Consider the following 22,274-nt stretch of genomic DNA (forward strand, 5'->3'; position numbering starts at 1 on the left):
ATGCATATAATAACATCATAATACATGCAATCGGATATTACTGTGTATAAGTTTATAATAATGGACACATTCAAGAAAAATGGACCAAACTACCCTGCATTTGTCAAATTGAGAATCTTTAAATAATAATAATAATAATAATAATAATAATAATCATAATAATGACTTTGTATAGCGCCTAATCGTTAGAAGCTATAATCACTTTACAACATTAGACAACATCTATAACAAAAAGACATATATAATGATATTATTACAAAAACCAAACACCATTAAATTAAAAAATCATAAACAAATGCTGAATATAGTTACGGTAGGAAACATTTTTAGGTCTTTAAGTGTGTTCTTGCAGTCGCAATAAGTTTTAAGAAGCACTCTAGAATGGGATCACTGCGTCTTTGTGTCTAAGTTCAGTGGGCAATCATTCCACGTTGCTGGGCCTTGGCATACCAAATAACGATGTCCATATGACTTAGTTTTCATAGTAAGAATAATTAGTAAACGATTGTCAGAAGAGGAGCGCAAGTATCTTGCTGGTGTGTACACATAGGTGAGGTCGGATAGGTATGTTGGAATGGAGTCCGTCACTGAAACGTAAAACATTTATTTGATCAAAACTGCGCCTGCCAAATGCAGATAATTATTCCGTGTTTTTGATATCTTTTTTGATGATGGTAATACTTTCGTCGGTAAATAAACTAGTTATTTCTGCTTTTTACTTGTTATGGTTCTAATATAAGATCCTTTATTTCGGCTACTTCAGAACAAAGCTGGTCAATACACTCAAGTATTTCTTTTGTTTGTGGTTGATAAGTGGTACCAGCTATTTCACTAGGAATTTCTATTAGAATTTTTATACTTCATTCTGCTATTTTTCCAGTTTATTTAGGCGTTTGCTCAGCTGCTTTATCGGCTTGCTCCAACGTGGGAAGAAAACAAATTGTAGACTTCCTGACCAGTTTAAATAATGTTCTGCACCTTCTGTAAATTTCACTTGAGACTCCTGACGTTCTTGTAGTTTGCTGCTTGACATAATCACGAAGAGGGAGATATTTCTTAATTGCCTCTAGTCGCTTTCCAGCTAAGTTAGATGTGTGAGATTCCATTATTGAGATAATAATGATTTAATTATTCACACACTACAGCGGCAAGGAGGGTGACGACCAACAGTTAGTGTCTGGTTGGGTAAACAAACACAGGAACCTTTATTTTCAAAATTAGACACTCCTAAAAATGGTCTCTTCAGCCTCCCTGCTGCATTTACGGTTTGTCCACTGAATCTATATTACGTGAACAGAGGCGAAGGGTATTATGTGCCCACTATGAATAATGCAGGTGCACTCAGTCTAATGGATCCCCCCACCCCACTAGCAGAATCCACTCCTAGCCAGCGGAAGTCTGTCACTGACTGTATTACAGCAGTTGTGGATTGTATGTGGATTCATCTGTATTAGCTCCACGAGTCGACAAACTAAACAAATGAGATAGGTCCGGACACCACAAATCCGACACCGCCAAGAATCAATTTCATACTTTACATGGACAAACTATACAGTGATAATATTTATTGTGAAAATGATGCTTTAATTTGCCCTAATTTCTCTTCTTTATTTTTCAAAATCAGCTTTAAAGAAATTATTGAAAGTAACAATACATATAAAACTAGACAATAGATGACAAAAGAACACCATATTATCTATATCGGACAGGAGGAAAAACACGGCTACAAAAAATATATAGATAGAAAAATTATTTCAATAGTTTATCCTAGATGAAAAACGTATATTGTATATTTAAACAAAAAATTAACAAGAGATGTGATAAGAATGGGTTTATCTTCAAGTTTGAGAATTATATTGTTTATGAGAAAATTGGACAATTATTTTAATGCACGGAATTATGTACACAGCATTGGGTATTACGCCCTATTAGTAGCCATGCATATCAGGAACAAAGTAATTTCAGTTTTAAAATGTTCCTTTCTGTCATGACTGTTTGTTAGACAAATCTGTATAGATCACCAGGCACTGATTGAAAGGTGACATTCTGACTTCGAAGTCAGTCGGCACGTCTGCTTCTTCCTATCTCAAGTCAACAACATTACGTTAGGAGAATTAATACAATACCAGCTTCTGTTCAATGTTAACTGTTTCAAACTGTACAATAAATGTTGAATGAACCTAGCACAAGAACGCACACCTTAAGAGGATAATGATGTTAGTTTGTGAAAAAACAATTTTGAGCCGAGAAAGGCACTTCATGTCAATTTCGGATTGTATCGTGTAAACCTGGTCTCTAGCGCTGAACTTAAATTGAGTAAATGTGTATATGCCTTCGTGTATGTCTGAACGTAGTTCTTTATTTTCTGAAAATTGGAAGTGTCTTTTTATCAAGCTATATCCTATCCATTCAGTCCTGTTTTTCACCCAGCCTATTACCAACTTGTTAGTGTGATAATCAAATATAGCCGAATCTTAAATCACTTAAATTAAGGCAGTTCCAATCAGCTAGTGGTCATTGTCACGTTTCGATATTTCAAAATACGTAAAAACTGTTGAAAGAAAATAAATATTTTTGTCACAAAATCAAAGTCCTTAAAGTTAAGTTGATATTAGAGTTTTTAATGAGCAGAACTGGTATGAAAAGATTGTCAAGACTAATATTTCCTGTCATAAACCAAGTGATACCAGAGAACAGTGTTACAATCTTTGTCACTTTTTTCGTGAAAAGATATCCAAGCAGCAGCCGAGGACTGATATTGTTTACTTTGATGAGAGCAAATATGCTTCATAACAAAGACCAGTCATGATGCATTTGAATTTATATGTTGCATTCTAACACTTATATCTCAAAAGAAACAGTAAGATTTGAATTAAAATAGGTGAGTCGTTTCTGGAAAAAAAAGTATGTTGACTTTTTTGTAACATCGACTCGTACACGCAAGCTGGTTAAATTGAGATATCTTTGCAAAACATATAACATTTGTATTATTCCTTTGATCATTCAAAGACAGCGCATGTACGCAGTGTGATTAAGTTGGATCATTGTTGCGTAAAACTAGTTTCTAATGGTATAAAAATCGAACCAACTAACATGTTTAATATATCCTCATTCCACGCAGAGTTGTATCCCAGTAATACAAATCTGTTACATGTTTACAAAAGATGTATCTCACTACATGCATCTTTCTTCGAAATAAAATGTGTTTTACATGTAAATGTAGATTTTATCCGTACTATTTTATTGCTGATATAAAAAAGGCATTGATAATTAAGGGCCACGTAGTTTTGAAATATATACATACATACATATGTGATGTATATATTTGTCCAGCTCCAACAACTAACGGGAACACTTTACATATCTACATTTTTAGCAACATAATATATGCCCAAAAATAATAAATACACTTAATGTGGCATGCAATCATATTTACTGAAATTTTAATTATGGTGGCGGTAGGTAAGTTTATACAAAATCGTGCACGTATTCCACTCAGACCGTCATCAATCGGTTGCACCTGTTCCCACGGAGATATATTTGTTTGTTCGGTCACCAAATTACCATTATGTACTCACCAAAACGAAAAGTTAAGTGCAACCGATTTACGAAATTTTGTGCGGCTGGTATGTTCTTTCTTTGTATGTTCTACCTTAAAATAAAACAAATAATGCCGAAGTTTTATAGACAATATATTTTGTCAACAGCGGAAGTTGTACGTAATACAATTTTATCAGAGTAACTTCCCTTGTGAAAATAAAGATAAGTGTTTTCACCATATACATGTTTACGATATTGTTCTCGTCTGCTGCTCACTTATAGATTTGAAAATCTACACATATCTGATGATCGATGCTGACGTTTTCCAAAACATACATTGTCTGGACAGAGTTGGACTGTGGTATATTGTGAGTTACACAATTAATCAGATTTATTTAGTAATCAATCATGTGTAGACCTGTACATGTTCTTCGCGTCGCTATTCAAATTTCCAACAAATTTGTTGTACATTACTTACAGGTGTTTGTGACAGTGTCATGGTCGTAATAATACAAGTATAGATTTGTGTTCATATTGTTTTCAGTCTAATATAATAACTGACTATCCCGTGTTTAAAACGATCATTATATTTGTGTAGAGGATTGAATGTTATTTTCGTAAATATCCAGGGCATGCATTTGTTATATGGAAGTATTGCACCTGTAGAGGTACAACATGACAATATATTTGTATTCATGAAAGCACCTGAGTCAACTTTATTCAGGGAATTTTCATTAATTGACAATATTATTATAGACTTCTATACATTACATTGTTGAGGCATATGCCTCGTAGCTAATCAAGACTAATCAACAGCCTGAATTTAATCAGGTATCCTTATGGTTATATGAACAGCAAATACCCGCTTGGTCATGTTGGAAGTATGCATTGCATGTACTGAGCCATTGTGGTTATCAACTTGATATCGACTGGGACAGATCCGAATGATTATTGTTTATGCTATATGTAAGCTATTGCTCCTATCAGTGATTATTAATATTTATATTTTTGCAATGTTTGTATGATATCTATGCGGACCTGAACGACATATAGGTCTATCATTATCAAAATCAACGGGAACAATTGTTAACTTACACCTGCTACAGAGTGAGTGTTGTGGTTTACACTGCAGGAAAATTAGATTAAAAACACGGGTCGTGAATCATACGTATATCATTGACAAATATGGCAGGAGTTGATTGTCTCATCATATTTAGTTTAGTATGCCGTTGTTTGTTATGTTTAACGTTCAATGAAAACGAAAGTGCAAACTTGTTTTAGCTTTGTGGATGTACTGAATATCATTGAATTAAAACAACTTCAAGCGTGCCCTTAACCTACATCTCAGCATTACAACGTATCTTGAAATCGGCATATTGTGGCGTGTTTTTATGTGTCTGTCATATAAATTAGCCAATATATTTTTCCCAGGCCAATTTGCCAAAGATGTGTCATGCCTGGCCTTGAAAAGACATGACATTTCGTTCTCACAGAAACTAAAGTAACTTCACAATATTCATTATTAAATCAGACAAAAAGGTACTTAATACATTTTTGGTAAAGCACTTTGATCAATGGATGGCTACTTGTACGATGATATTGTACTAGCTATCCTAAAAGTTTATTCACACGGCATAATGTCAAGGAAAGTAGTGGTGCACTATTATATAATTCAGATTGTGTGTGCTCATTTCAAATCCGTGACATTGATAATGAATTTTGTTTAGCGGAAAGTTCCGTGAGATTTAGATGTACGCACGCCAAGTAAGTACTTGTTCATATTAAGTACAGAAGGTCTGTTCAAATTGTTTATATCTATTTATATTGTTAAGACTCTATGGTCATCAACTAAGTTACAGACATAAGCTAAAACACAACAAGTAATTTAATTATCAAAGTTATAAATGAAAATATTAGAGTAACAAACAGTATTTTGAAGTGAATCCTACACAATTGTGATACAGTTATATTAAAATACAAAACAATGGAAAGTACCTTATGAATTTCAAGATTGGAACTGTATAGCTCACACAAGAATGAGCACTACATATTTCCTCTGACACGTCCAATCAAAGGTTTCTCCTCTAGAATAACATGAAAGTAAAGCATTCAAGTCTACAGGCTTAGAATATGAACACAAGAAATAAGATTGAATCCAACATATGAATTAATATAACGTTACAGTTCTCTCCTTATATACAGTCAATGAGGAACTAACTCAAAGTCGTCAATAAGACATTGAGAATATTATTAGTAATTGTCAACGAATACGTAAGCATCTATTTATAGATCTTATAACTTTAATTCCTTCTCGAATTTGCCTGATTGATGCGAACCAAAAATTTGCGGATAGCCTCCAAGTGATACATGAATCGCCGTTTTAATTGCGTCGTCATTGATTCCATCACAGCCTAATATACCTTATTTGAACATGTTCGTTAAACATTTGAATATGGGACGAAATGGCATCATTTTGTGCTCTCCTTAAGTAGAATTTTGATAGATTAGTAACATAAATAAAGATTGAATAGTATGGTTTTCAGTGAAACAGATTCAATACAAAATTAGGCATACATTTCCGGTCATGTCAATATAAGCAAAACTACATTGTAGATTTAGACGGATCTGTTTTCACCTGCATACTATTAATCATCATGATCTTGTATACATAATGGTAAAAAGGACATCCTGCTATTCGCTTCTGATGATAGCCAAGTAGTTTATTTTACTAAATGAAGAAATATTATATTGTTTTACAGTTACAATGATTCGTCAGTGATAATTAATATTTTGGTTACATGTAATTCGCATCAACAACTTAAAATAAGTCCTTTGATATCATGTGTGGGTCATCTGCATTTAGCAAGTAAACCAAAACTTGTCACACAGGAAATCAATTATCCCATCCAACAAGCAGCCGCATAGGCCATGACATTGGCATCCCCTTAGCCCATCACACTGACAGCCCCGTAGCCCATCGCTCTGGCAGCCCTGTAGCCCATCCCATTTTAAGCCCTGTCGTCCATCGCAATGGTAGCCCCTTAGCTCCGGCCGGAGATGATTGGATAATTTCAGTATGCATTATATAGTCACGCTGCTTTGTTTCAAACTACACTTCCACTTAGCATTTTGAGAATAATTCACCATATATATATATATATATATATATATATATATATATAGAGAGAGAGAGAGAGAGAGAGAGAGAGAGAGAGAGAGAGAGAGAGAGAGAGAGAGAGAAAGAGAGAGAGAGAGAGAGAGAGAGCAAAAGAGACAGACAGACAGACAGAGACAGAGACAGAGACAAAGAGAAATAGTGAGAGAGAATCCCATCAATTATCAACTACTAAAAACTTCTGTGAATCATTCGGATAGTTGCTAGGTGCATGAGCTGTGTTAGTTCAAAAATCAATTGGCAGTGCTGTTACTATACGTTAATTATGACAATAGTCAATTGGCCCCATTTTGAAATCCCAATGTTAGCAAGCTGTATAAATGAATCAGTACAGAACCTTGCCCTATTACACGATTAGTCTTGTGCAGGTTTCGGCACAACACATTCAGGTATAATGACATTGAGATCAGATATCTGATAACAAGGTAGATTAATATAATCTCAAGTACATGTTGAATTTTACCAGGTAAACGCACCCTGCACTCCAAGATCATACTAATAATAACAGATCATTATTAGCATGGAGGAGTTAGCTCCCTTCATATGGTTAGGTAACCTATACATGAAAGTTTTTCTTCTCAAAGTGATTTCACTGATACCAGCACATACAACAAGATGGTGATCAAAATTGACAATACCAACGTGTGAGATCGTTTTACAGATATATTTGACCTTTACATTCCTGACCTAACAACGTCGGATAATATCGTGTATTGTTTGAAGTTGTTGTTGTTGCTTTTATAGGGTTGAACGCCATTTATCGGCACTTGGGGCCCCCGTTGTTTACATGATTTGGAGTGGATCGTATTTGAAGTACAGATGATTGGTTTGAAATAGGTGCTCAGTAATGAATTTTTAAACATACGTTTGCACAAAAAATGTTTGTGCACTCAAATAAAATGTGAGTGAGACCTTGAATAGGGTACTATTAATGGTATGCATTGAGACCAGTGATATAAATACCAAGAAACAAGACTCTTCTTAAGTACTAAAAATTTGGATGCGAAGTTCAACACACATTCAGTATTTAATTTATGAAACGATTTACATGCCATAATCTGCATTAAGTGAATGGCATTTGTTTTCAAGACTTTCAACGACTGAAAATAATTAAACAAATGAATAAAATACGTGCATCAAACTTAAGTGTCACCCTGAATGTTATTCTGATTTTGGTGAATAAGAATGATATATGTGGCAGATGTTGGGTTCCAGAGCAGTTACATAGGTTCACAGACAGTATTATTAAACTTCGTACTTCATTGAGAAATATTGATTATCATATATAATTACTATAAGTCGATGTTTTTCACTGAAGATATGATCCAAGCTATACATGTCTAGTACTATAAGCATGCCATGCAAAACAATTTGTTACATCTAGGGGTGATATTAGAAGCTTAGTATGTTCGCAGTACACAAAATACTGTCACCTAAAAATAAGCACTAATATCATTCAGAAATGTGCATATGGTTTGCATTGCATGTATCCGTCTTATGATGGTATTCACTATACAATACAGTACTTGTATCAATATTAAAGGTGTCATAATTTTAGGAAACTTCCACCGGGTAACCATTGATGAAAGTGATCATTTACCCTGGTAAACAATCAGAAGGAAATTATATTAAAGGTGAACCTGAACTTTGCTGTAGCTTCATACTTATTCATGTCAACCCCCAGAGATATGTAAGTGTAATTATACATGTATCGAACAATATTTAACATGAGCTTAAAAAAGAGTAATGTATATAGTAGAGGCAATAATTACAGCAAACTGTATGGAGAACAAGCACTAATTTTTACTATTTACATGAATCTGCAAATAGCTAAAATTCTTGTCACAAATAGTCTAAATCGATTAGTGTGAGTATACAGACAACAAACAAGTTGAGGCATTATTTATACTCACTTTAACTAGTCTACAAGTCTAACTTTGCTGAATGTAAAATCAAGTTGACAAATTCTGAATGCTGTATTCAGTAGATCACTGACAAAGTCCTCTTTCAAAGTATTCAAAACATCGATTTGTCCTTTTCCTGATGCAATATATACTCAAACTTAACACAATCCCTCACCTATATGATTTATGAGTCATATTACACCAATAGTCACGTCGATAAAGCCCATTTCACTTAATATTTGGCGCTATTTCTTTCAATATTGATTGGTCTAATATCCAAGTTTCTATCAAACTATAATGAATCAGTGACAAATGTTTTCAAATTCAAGAAACCTGAATGTTTTCTTGAGCATGTGTCAAGTGCAATTTCTTTAAATAAAGCATAAGGAATATGTTGACTGTAAAATGATTAGTCCTATGTTTTTTCCCAGCGCACATGGCCCAATGAGCATGGTTTATAACGGCGGGTCGTTGTTTTCAAGCTGACAATATTTTTGTTCGTGCTGTGAATTTAGTAAATGTACTTGTTCAGTGCAAAGTAGATTAATACGTCTGCTGCACCATTGACCATCATATCTTACATTGTAAAGCCAGCACCTTCTTTGTTTTCCAAATGACAACATTTTGATGAAGCCGCAAGTTTGAGACTTGGTTAGTGAAAGTTAGAGACGGTGGTTATTTAAACTCCCTTTGTTGTTGAAATGCAACTCAAATGTTTATTTTAACTGATTAAACATTTCATGCACTGTATGATCCGTGTTATTTACAGACCCCAAATTCAGTCTTGGCATAAGCGTCCTTATATGACCTTGAACTATATAAAGAGAGGTTGGATCGTATTTGCAATAAATTGAAGATTTCAGAACATTTTTCAGATATCGAGGATTTATTCTTTGGCTAATTTGTAGATGACATTAGATAGTGATTATTAATATACAGTGAAGAAAATATTTGTGGAGTTTCATTTCTTTGTTTATTTGTAGGATATGTTGAATTAACATATTATGGAATATTTGGAATTGCGATATTCTGAATTCCTATTTTTATACAGGTATGAGACATATTATTGAATTCAAGGTGCATATAATTCGAAGATGTGTCATATAAATGTATTTAAATTGTCAAGCATTATGTATCTTGCTGGATTTTCATTAAGAAAAATTGTAAATTTTCAATTTATTTGACATATTCCTCTCAACAATATAAATGTTTAAATTGGCGTTTGTCTTTACTTTTCCTATTTATCTATCCAGTTTGGTTTGTTTATTTTTCTAAACTACAACTTTGACTTGGTGAAGACAAGTCCAAGTTTGATCTTTATTGTAAAATACACACTGACTTATAGAAGGGTCAAAGAGAAACTAGCTTTCTGTAGCTCTAAGAAGAGGTATCGACTTAAGAATTGGGTGGACTTACGTGCGAGTATATAACAATGATGATAATAATAATAATAATAATAATAATAATAATAATAATAATAATAATAATAAACACTTTATTTAGAGAAGGTAACTCTGTTAGTAACAGAACTAATCTACCTTGATGCCTTCTATCTGCTATGTACAATATATATGGTATATACAACATGATGTGAAGAGTCTGGCTTGACACTAAATAATTAAGTATTTTTAAAATTCAAAGCATCAAGCTGGAACACATGCACACTCGTCAGTGAAAACATAAACATATATAAAACATACTATGTCATCCTGCATTGAAAATTCAGCTATGAACATGAGGAAAAATTACAGAAAAGCAGGCGGTATATTTTGTACTAGAACTGTTCAATTTTCTAAAGATTTCATCCATTTAAGACATTGATTGTGAAAGGATGAAATGCTAGGAGCCTGCCTTATATCACTGAGAATGTTGTTCCATACCAGTGGACCAGTATATTGAAAACGTTTTTAAACAATTCCTTCTTTGGCCTTGCTATAATGTATTTTTTTCTTCTTATGGACCTTAAATTTGGAGTACCATCAGCATCTCATTAGTGAAAGATATTGCGTAGATACACAGGAATGTCTGTTCTTGATACATTACACATCAATTTGGCCTTTCTAAGAAATATTCTTTCATGTATCGTTAAAACCATTATATTATTCATTGCATCCTGAAAAATGTCTATACTTTGTAAATGGCAAGCCTTCTTTTGGAGTCATAAAAGTGTTGTTATGTTTGAAATAGGGGTATTGCCCTAAATTACATTACAGTCTGTAGTTATTTGCATCCTCTTTTGTTCCTCCTTGATGCAATGGTATAAGCTTGGCAGTTATGCATTTTTGTATTATATATGTACAGTATGGTAGTTAACCAATCTTCCATCTATGTTCATACTTTGGAGGAAAATATTTCCTAATCCTAGCTATCAAGGGCAACTAAAAATCTTTGGGTATATGGCATATTCTTAACATACTGTAGCCAAATCTTCACACAGAGCAAAGATGTAATCAGAAGACAATTTTCGATGAATGGCCCTATGGAGGCTAGTGGTCGGACATGGATTCCTTACCCTCCTAGACGCGTATAGGTCATATATGGAATTATCGTCTTTTTACAGGCCAGTTATTCTGACAGAGTTCTCAGCCCCTTTTCAGACACCCACTTATAGGCTGATAGGTCAGAAATACAGGTAAACACATCATAATAAATACCATGATTAACTACAGGTAAACACGTTATAATGAATATCATGTGATTGTGGTATGATTTGTTGTGACAGCAATGCAGTTTACAGTAATGCCACAACTGTCACATGTATATTAACAACCATGTAGCATAGGATATTAATCACAACAACGTTACTGTGTCACCCACAAATATATGACAACACAACTTAAAATTGGAATATGGTTGCCACACTACAGTGCCTGGACACATTCTATGCATATATAGTCACTTACAGTCGGGGACAACTGCTAACTACACACGACCAAATCAGTCATTACATTCTATTCTACTTTAGATGATTACTAATGTAAAATTGAATTTAAAATGGATTTACTAGCATATTTTGAAAAGTCATAAATAAGTGATTATCAGTCTCACCATTCATAGGTCTTCTTTAGTGATGATTTTCCATTATGTACAAATATTTGAATGTATCATGCTTGAGTAATGATTTCCAACTTAAATTAGTATGGTCAGTTGTTAATAAACGCAGTAGTGTTCATGGTGAAAATATCATTTTTCTTCAATACCTTTACAGGCAGTGATCTATAAAATGCTCTTTCATCAGTGAGACATGTCTGTCAGTGAGTTCAGTTGATTGTTGTTTGTATTTTGGTAATCGGTGTATCTAAGTCAGGTTGTGGTGATCTCAATTCAATTAATTCTAAGATCAACCATAATGATCTCTTATATTTAAGTTCCGGAGTATTTTGTGTCGCCTATGGATACCGTAATGTACAAATTTATGAACTTATTGTGCTCGAGTACTCATTTCCGATTTGCAAAACAAAATTGAATTTATCATGAATGAGTAATGATTTCCAACTTGAATTAATCTGGTTATTTGTAAATGCAGTTGTGTGTATGGTGAAGATTATCGCAGAATTGCAACAGAGTGGGTTTTTGGACTAAATGAACAAGACAAATACAGTGTGAGAAAGATAGAAATTTATGAATAAATTAATAAAGATAAATATGTGTTATAAAAATACAATGATTTTCTCACGCTCTCAACATACGAGTTACTCAAATCTCTCTACACAACATTCACACATCGAAAATAAACCAAACAAATATTAAATCAAAATGAAGTACAAATCCAAGAACCTTCATGCACTGCAAATACACCTCAAACAGTATTTTACATAATAAGAGATTCACATAATCTCGAACATAAATTCTATTAAGATTCAAAATAATCTTTGCACAACTAAGATTCAAGATAATCTTAACACAACTAAGATTCAAAATAATGTAAACATAACTAAGATTCACAATAATCTTATGAATATAAACAAACAAAAAAATGCAATGGAACAAAAATTGATCCAAACGTATGCTGCTAGACCCCTTGTACAGTCGCACGATTCCTTGGGTTGGTCCACACTCTTATCGACCGCTCGCACCCTTTATGAATCCACCAAGAGTACAGACATACGTTACACGTACAGACAGCGTACAGCACTTTTTCAACTTTGCTACGTCTACGTCTGTAGCACAGCATACGTACATATATATATATACATATGTATCTACATCACGTAGCATTAATTGTTCTGGAAACTCCAGATAGCTCTAAGCAACTTTAGACGGCTTCGGACAGCTTCAGACCGCTCCAGTCATATTCACAGACACATTGACAATCACATTTCATAGACACAATCACAGCTACAAACACGGTCAGCTACCATAACAGTCAGCTACAAACACAGTCAGCTACGAACACTGTCAGAATCAGCTACAATAAGACCAAATTGGACATAATAATAGTTTCTGTATAATCTCCAGATATATGATAATACTTTAAATCTGCCTTGTAATAAACACATTATTACGCGATAAGACATTACAAACCGAAAAGGCTTCGCATATCAAATAAAAATGTAAATTTAACACTTACCCCTATGGCTGGAGAACAATGGAGAGTGTATACTCCCTGATGTGATCCAAAAACGACCAGTGTGGTTTTTAGAAATTAGTCTTACTTAAATCCATAGGAGAGTGAGTGCAAGTCAGGGTAGAATACCCGTGCATATCATGTTAGTCATGATACCTGTCGCAAGTAATCTCTATGACTAGGTACATGTTAATACATTCGCTTACCTGGAAAACACATTCACCATCGATACCGTTTTACGCATATACAACGAGAAATAGTGGAATTATTTTAAGACAAAACCAAGTTATTTCTTTGCCTAATTCTGTGACAATACCTCTACCAAGAGAAATAAAAGTACACATTTGTTTTTAAAACCCTCACAGAATAAAAGAAAAATAACTACTAACGATATGTTACACTATTTACACCGGTAATACCGCAATCTGGATTTTCTAAAAAAAATATTTATCCAAATTTCCAATCATGCCCTACTCAAGTAGTCTGCCCCCATATTTTCAACCCCTCTTATTGCCCCTACACGGACGCGATGTGGTTGTAGTGTCAGCGCCCAACGCATCAATCGAGCGTTAGCGACCTTGGCCTTGTTTAAATACAATAGGGGTTGGTGATCAGTCTCGAGAACGAAATCTCTCCCAAAAAGCTATGCATGATACATCCCAATTCCCCACACTACGGCCAAACACTCTTTCTCAATAAATGAATAGTTTTTTTTTTTTTACCTGGGTAGCAATTTCCTAATCGAGTAAGCTACGGTTAACTTATTGTTATTTTGCTCTTGCAGTAAAACTGCTCCCAACCCAGTTTCAGAGGCATCTGTTCTTAAAATAAAGGGTTTGCTAACATCGAGCAATTTTAATATAGGTGCAGTGATTAGTTTCTCTTTCAGTGCTCAAAAAGCTATATCCTGTGGTGGTCCCCACTCTACATTGTTGCGTTGCCCCTTCTTTGTCAGATCAGACAGTGGACTAGCAATGGCTGCAAAGTTTGGTATAAACTTTCTATAAAACTCTACTAGACCTAGAAACGAACGAAGGTTTTTTTTTTGGGGGGGGGGGTGTTTTGTCCGGTTTAGGTGCGTTCCTAATCGCTTCCAATTGCTTGGGGTGAGGTTTCAACTGACCCGAACCACTGACCCTATGACCCAAACAATCTAAATCTGTATAGCCAATACTGCATTTAGTGGGTCTCACAGTGAGGTTCGCTCTGCGGAGTCTACCGAAGAGTTCCCCCAAGACGGACACGTGCTCACTCCAAGTATTCGTGTATACAAATATGTCATCTACATAGATATCAATGCTTGCTAAACCTCTTAGCAACTTGCGCATCAAACGATAACAATAGGTACTGGCACGGACTAACCCAAATGACATTACCTTGAAATGATATAATCTTTTCTGGGTCGCAAATGCTGTCAATGTACGGGACTCTTGAACAATGGGAACCAGCCAATATCCCTTGGACAAATCTAATTTGGAAATCCATCGGTTGCCCGACAACTTCGCAAATAGACCCTCCATATATGGCATTGGTTCTGCATCGAACACGGTGATTTTATTTAACTGTCGAAAGTCGATACAGAATCGGTTCGCTCCATCTTTTTTTCTGACTAGCACTACGGGAGAAGAATATGGCGAGTTGGAGGGTTCAGTCACCCCAGATCTAACATTTTACTCACCTCTTCGTCCACAGCTTCTCGTGCGTTGTATGGTACCGGATAACCTTTGATTCTAATGGGGTCAGATGTATTCAGTTTAATTTTGAGGTCTACTAAGGTTGTACAACCTGGTCTGTCGGTGAATACATCCGAGTATTTAAACAAAAGCTCATTAATTTGTTGACGCTGATTTTTGGTCAATTCTGCACTCACATCGACTTGATCTACCCCTTCCCTTGCAATACCCAAGGGTCACTCAAGGGAAACCTCGTGTTCTTATTCTCCCAAGTCGTCGTCGATGACTGCCGTACAAACGACATTCAAGACCCCTTTTTCTACATTGTCACTCTGTCTCTTGATGTACAATTTAAGCATGTTAGCATGGAATGTCTTTAAATTACTGTCTATTTTATAGTCCATGTCATTCTTGATCTCTTTAACTTCGTATGGACCTTTCCATTGGACTAGTAACTTATTTGTGCATGTAGGAAGAAGCAATAAAACCTGATCTCCTTCAAGAAATTTCCTATTTCGCGCTCTGCGGTTATAATACGTGGCATATCTACGTCCCGATTTCATTAATTCGTCGCGTGCCATCTGGCATGTGCTTTCCAGTTTCTCTCGCAGATCTAACACGTACTGTTATGTAGATTTTATTTCCTCGCTCGCAACGTCACCTGTCCATAGTTCGCGTAGTATCCGCATCGGGCCTGGAACTGTTCTTCCGTACAGCAATTCGAAGGCTGAAAACCCTAAACTTTCTTGCGGTACTTCACGGTACGCGAACAGAACGGTCCCAGTCTTGCGGACGTTCCGCGCACATCTTTCGTAGCATACTATTTAGGGTACTATTAAATTTCTCTACCAGTCCATTGCACATAGGATGGTATGGGATAGTGTTTAGCTGTTTCATTGATAACAGTCTACTTATTTTACCCATGAGGTCGGAGGTGAATTGGGAACCACAATCCGTAAGGATTTCTTCTGGCATCCCTACCCTACTGAAGATGTCAACCAATGTTTCAGCTACCAGTTCTGTTTCAATAGTTGTTAACGCTACAGCTTCGGGATATCTGGTTGCGTAATCCACAAGAGTAAGAATATACCGGTTCTTCCTTTCGGTAACTGGTTGTATTGGGCCAACAATATCCACCGCCACTCTTTTAAACGGTGTATCTATTAATGGCATCTGTCCCAATGGTAACTTGTAACACTTCCCTTACGTACGGTTTTCCGGAATACGTCACAAAACCTACAGAACCGTGTGACATCGCCATTAACACTAGGCCAGTAGAATTCAGCGACTACTCTACTGGTGGTCTTCGCCTTACCGAGGTGTCCTGCCATGCTAGACTCATGGGCCACCCTAAGTACTTGAGATCTGTATCCCACTTGCCAATATCTCTTACCCTCCGGAGTGATAAACTCCCTATGAATTAGCCCGTTCCTATGAACGAATCTCGAGCTGCCCACACCCTTGCAGTGTTTAATTGCACCGGACGCGATTTTCTCAATAACAGTTTTAATGTATTCTTCACGTTCTTGTTCACGTTTGAATTGATCACGCGAAATTCCGGAGATGGATTCAGGGACTTTAAATTTCTGAAACGCGTTTTTCTCTCATCTGGTTTGCGCTCGCGTCTCGACTGCCTGCGCCAAAGGTTTCCTAAAATCTGCCATGGTTGACACTAGATGTGTGTAGCAATTAGTGTGGCTCATGGCTGACAAGGTCTGAATTATATGTGGTAAAACACACTGTACTATGAATATGTTGTGGTTTGTAGCAGTGACAAAATCCATGACAATTAGTGCTTACAGAATAGCAACATTTCATTAAACACACTCTGTGTCATACGATGTTCGGATCCATATTATATTTGTCTTCCTTACCCATGCTGGTGTGAAATACCTTCTGTATTAAAGATACCATGTCACCATTTCTTAAAAAAATAAAAACTGAAACTTCTAAAATTTTTACATACATTATTCCTTCTCTAAGGACCTTTATTTTCCTCTAAAGCCATTTACAATATTATTTGTTAAATGATTCAAAGCATCTTGGCTGAAAGGATTATGTTCTTCAGCTTTACTGAACTAATATATGAACTGATAGTTATATAGTTTTCTCCATCATTTTCTCAGATAAATCTCTGCGAGTTTACACGGCAGATAATCGAGAATAGAGCCATATCGACTTTAATTACTTGGGAAGAAGAAAATTGAAAGAATGGGATTTGTATCCCCACTGATTGGAGGTACCCTCATGTTGGTGACCGTTGTAATGGGTAAGTTGAGCAGTCTGTAGAAGAAGGAAGTGTGAAAATAATTTTACAACAAGGTATGGCAATTTATACAGTATAAAACTGATTACCTGGACTTGGATTCTTCAGAATGTTTGCTCATGCACTCTCTACTTTACACACAACAAAGTGAATCCATAATGTATATGTAAAATAACAGTTCTAGACCACAATGTAACATCAAACATATTTTGTCATTGCTTGCACTACAGGTATGGAAGATAATATTTGATTTTGTGGATACATTGTCAGAGGTCTTTATCATTGAGATTCCAAGAAAAACTGGGTTTGGGAAGTCTCTTGTTTTGTGTTCACGTTTGGGTTTCACTTATGGTAATACAATCTATAGATGATTGGGTCTAATGGTTAGAGGAGATAACTGATAAATCTTTTCAGAGAATAATTCTTTCTACATACTTCATTTAAGGAGATAAAACTATAAAGCATCTTGATCAGTTCCTTCTTCTAAATGAATCCTGTTACGTTTCACTTGGCCACCAGCCCTGTTACCACTAAGTAACTACAAGAGAACTCTACAATCCAACAATAACTAACTTTCACTATGTTTGATAAATGTAGGGAACATATATGCAATGACATATAAACATTGTATTTATTGTGATAGTGCATGGTGTCATTATTTAGAAGACTAATTTGAGTCTATGAAACTATACTAGAATATACTTTTAGTCTCACACAGGTGATTATGCTGGTATATCAAACGGAAATATTTATGGTATACAATCAGAAGTATTAAATGAAGCATTTATAGAGTAATATGTGGTCTGTTTAGATTCAATATCATGTTTTTATAAATCATTCTTTGAATATATCCAATATTATGTCACAATATCCAATATTACGGCTAACAATATTTTTACAGGTGTTAAGAAACATAAATATGCAATTTTATGGTCGTCTTGATGGAAATAAATATTGATAAGAACATGAGCTTTGACCATGTCTACACGAGATTAATTTAAAGAATGTCCAAGACAGTCTTTTATACTTTGCCTTGCAAGCCTTTTACCTGTATGGTCATTGAAATACCTTTGGCACTTTACCTAGAAGAACTTGTCACGTGACATAATTTCTCTGAAATTGAAATCAGGAAGCCATCATTTCACCCATCTTGCTCAATACTTTAATAATCTGCCAAATATCATAACTTGCATCAATATTGTGCGTTTAAACTCTTAAGAAACGCAAAAAGAAATGAGTGAAGACAACCAGCTTTGTAAAATTTAACCAAAAATGTATTTCCCAAGAAAAAACAAGGTAGAAATGAAGAAACGATCTTAGGTTTTGCGAATCAAATCCGAAACTAATCCAAGAATTAAAAATCAGAAGTCCTAGTAATAAAAAGTCGTAATGAAAATAAGATGGAACCCCGATGAAATCCAAAATGGAGGTCGATGACGTATAATTTTGGCAGTGTCGTACTGACGTGTCAATAGTATACCAGTTTTTTAATTCTTTGTAAAATTCGATAACTGTCCATGTTCAAGAATTAATGTATAGCACATGGATTTCCAGTGAAATAATCTCATGTAATCCAAATAATTTTCAGAAAACAAAATAAGTTGCCACAAAAAAAACTGGTCACAACAAAAAACCCTTTGACTTCTCAAGTGCTAAGGCAATAATACGTATTGTTTCTCAAGACATCAATAGTACGATGCAAAACAGACGCCCAGATGAGGGTCACATGATTATGTTTCTAGAACAACAAAGAGGCTTAGTATGGTCTCTATTTTGCTTAATGAATCTACACTAAGAAATAGTAAAACAAAAAAGGAGAACTTATAAATTATTCATAAAATAATACATTTATATACACGGCAAGGTGCATCTGCTATTATAATAACTCTTCGTTTGATATGCCTGATGTCAATATTATATTCCTGTAACAACAAGCTCCACATTAGAAGTCGTTCATTTTTGTTCTATTCTTCCCGATAAAAGTAAGAGGGTTGTGATCACTAAATAGTAATTAAAGACTGAGTTCCTTCTCGACTATTGAGTAATTTATGTGGTGCTTATCTAATTTCTTAGGAAAATAGCACACCATTTTCGTCGTCTTGAGTCAATATTACTCCAACCAAAACGTCGCTTGAAACAACAGACAGTTTAAATGATTGGTTGAAATTTGTACCTGTAAGAACTGGCGCGCCCTTAAGTATAGCTTTTAACTTATCAAAAGCCTCATGACATTTTTCAGTCAAAAGAAACATGGTTTCCGTTCTCAATAAATTTGTCAGGGGTTAAAAATCGACACAAAATCTCGGATAGTATCCAGCCATACCTAAAATTTAACAGTTGCCTTAAACTAAAAGGTACAGGGGATTCAGATATAGCTTTGACCTTAGCATCAATAAGTTTAATTTGTCCATGTCCCCTAATATATCCTAGATATGTTACACTAGGACGGCGAAATTCAGATTTGAATAAATTAATTGTCAAACTTACATCAGCGAGTCTGTCAAAGAAATTCCGAATTGTTGCTGAATGTTCTTTCCAAGTGTGGTTGTAGATGATTACATCATCGATGCAAGCATTACAATTATCTAGACCAGAGGTAATCATATGTATTAGACGCTGAAACGAACTTGGCGAACCTGCCATCCCAAACTACATCACTTTATATTGATAAAATCTATCTGGAGTCACGAATGCCGAAATTTCCTTTGCTCTTTCCGTCAGCTGAATTTGCCAAAATTCTTTTAGAAGGTCAGATTTGGTAACATGCTTGGCATTTCCTATTCTATCAATGAAGCCAGTGATTCTTGGCAATTGAAATGAATCTTTGTAAGCCACAAGATTCTCCTTCCTATAATCAATGCTTATACGGAAAGTTGTATCTGGTTTTAAAACAAGTATGCACAGTGAACTCCGTTCACTTTTACTGGGCAATATGAAATCATTTTCCAGCAAATACTGAATTTCGTTTTTTCAAGTATTCCTGTTTGAGAGGGTTCAGCCTGTGCGGGTGTTGTTTCACAGGTTTTGAATTTACAATTTCAGAGTCATGAAAAATGTTGTTTCTTCTTGTAGAAACATATGGAAATAAGTCATCGTATTAAATAATAACTGTTTAAGTTCATCCCTTTCTTCCTGTTGCAAATGTGCAAATTTCTGTCCAGATCATCCATAATTTCTGAATTCCGAAGATTTGTTCTTCCAAAATCAGTAGAGTACGATTGTATTCCTTCACTTAAATCTTTACTCAGTGGGACAGGTACAACTAAATTAAATACGTGTCTAACATGGATATCTTTTTCAATATATTCCTTTAAGATGTTTATTTTACACATTTATTTTTGTTTTTGCCTCCCATGATTATTTTTGATGTATTTTAAATCATTCACTTTCTTTTCAACTGTGTAGAGACCATAATGCTTCATCTGAAGAGGATTTTGTGGTATGGGCAAATCAGCCAGACCTCTATCACCAGGCTGAAAACTCCTTTCCTTTGAAATTTTGAACATACTTTAAGTTCATTTTTGACTGAGTAGAGTGCATGTTCGCTCTCGTAAGCTCACAAGCCTTTAACAACTTCTACTTAAAATTGGAAACATACTCGAGAAGATTAATTTCATTATCTTTATTAGAAAAGGTTTCTCTTTCAACAACTTCAATGGTCCAAGCAGAAAGTGTCTACAAACCAGTTCAAAGGGTCTGAATCCTAAAGATTTTTTAACTGAATCCCTAACAGCAAACATTAGTAAATTAATGACTTCTTCCCAATCTTTATCAGTATCAAAACAATATGAACAAGTCATAATTTTCAAAGTCTGATTAAATCTTTATAAAACCCCCTGACTCACAGGGTATTGGCAGAATAGTTGAATTGTTGGATGCCTAATTCGTTCATAACTTGCTGAAAATTCCAGACATGAAATCTGAGCCTTGATCAGAATGGACCGGTTTGGTAAGGCCAAACAGAGTGAAAACCTATCAAAGCTTTTACTATTGTTTTATATTTAATATTTCTCAAAGGAAATGCCTGTTTAAATATTGTTGACGCACACCTTATGGTCAGCATGTATTAGTTACCTGACTTGCTATTAGATAAGGGACCAACACAATTAACCATAATTCTGCTAAATGATTCGTTAAATGAAGGAATAGGTTGCAGATGATCATTGTTATCTTCTGATTTGGGTTTCCTACTATTTCACACGTATGACAAGATGCACGGTATTTACAAACATAACTTTTGAATTTGGCCAATATAAATGAGTCGAGATATTGTGATAAGTGTTATTAATCCCTAAATGACCAGTCAAAGTAGATTGGTGGGCCAGACTAAGTATTGTCTCTCTGTATGCCACGGAATTATATCAAAAACTTTATTTATTACAATCATGTACTCGGGTTTCTCTTTTTTATGTACAAAGATACCAGACGGTAATTTATGTATATTGTACTATATTTCGAAACAGTGAGTTCGGTTCATCCTATGCCCCACGAGCAAGTGCTTTCGATGGGATGAGCCGAATACTTCCAGCGCATTGACGATGAAACAAACAAACACGAAATCTCATGATATTTTCCTATTCGCCGACACATGAGTGTCGTTTATCACTCTGATTAGATTAAAGGGAATGAGTAGTTAAAAGAGGATCACTGTGATCAGTACCTTTCAAATGATCCAAACCAAGAGTGAAAGTGACCTCATCAAAAGCCTGTCCAATGCGTATGTCAGGTAAAGGAATAATTTCCTGATAACATTATTCTCAAGAGCTTTCTTTGCCATAACTCTAGTAACTGCACATGCTCCGTAAAAATCATAGAATTATCTTTCAATAAGATCGACTTTCTGATCCAAACAAGGCTTGTCAGTTATCAGTGAATACACCATACCCATATATCAGCTAGCTAGGTTGTTGCCTAGCAACAAATGATTGCCCTCAACGGGTAAAGCACACACTGTTTCGACAGTCACTGGTCCTGAAAGAAAGTCTGATGACAAATTTACACAATGGAGACAAACATTAACAAAAACGCACTCTACTCCCTGAATAAGAAAAATCTCATTAGAAGAAGACTTCTCAGAAAAAGGCAAAGTACCTGATAATAAAACACTTTTAGAAGCTCCTGCGTCTCTTACAATTTTAATAGGAATTTG

General features: G+C 35.1%; 1 protein-coding gene across 2 annotated transcripts in view; it reads left to right on the plus strand.

The window, feature by feature from the left end:
- Positions 1 to 3,774: 3,774 nt before the first annotated feature.
- The window catches only part of LOC149788788 (uncharacterized), a 65,171-nt gene continuing 46,671 nt past the window's right edge, over positions 3,775 to 22,274 (plus strand). Inside the window, exons 1-2 of one of the 2 annotated variants that reach the window (XM_089974903.1) lie at positions 3,775 to 3,908; positions 16,986 to 17,128. In XM_089974903.1, the coding sequence (XP_089831029.1) occupies positions 17,071 to 17,128 (58 nt within the window). In that variant the 5' untranslated portion in view covers positions 3,775 to 3,908; positions 16,986 to 17,070. The remainder of the gene's footprint in view (positions 3,909 to 16,985; positions 17,129 to 22,274) is intronic. The other variant, XM_089974904.1, reaches the window with a different exon arrangement.

The sequence above is a fragment of the Sinohyriopsis cumingii genome, chromosome 11, assembly GCF_028554795.1.
Source record: "Sinohyriopsis cumingii isolate HCF-2022 chromosome 11, ASM2855479v2, whole genome shotgun sequence".
NCBI lineage: Eukaryota > Metazoa > Mollusca > Bivalvia > Unionida > Unionidae > Sinohyriopsis > Sinohyriopsis cumingii.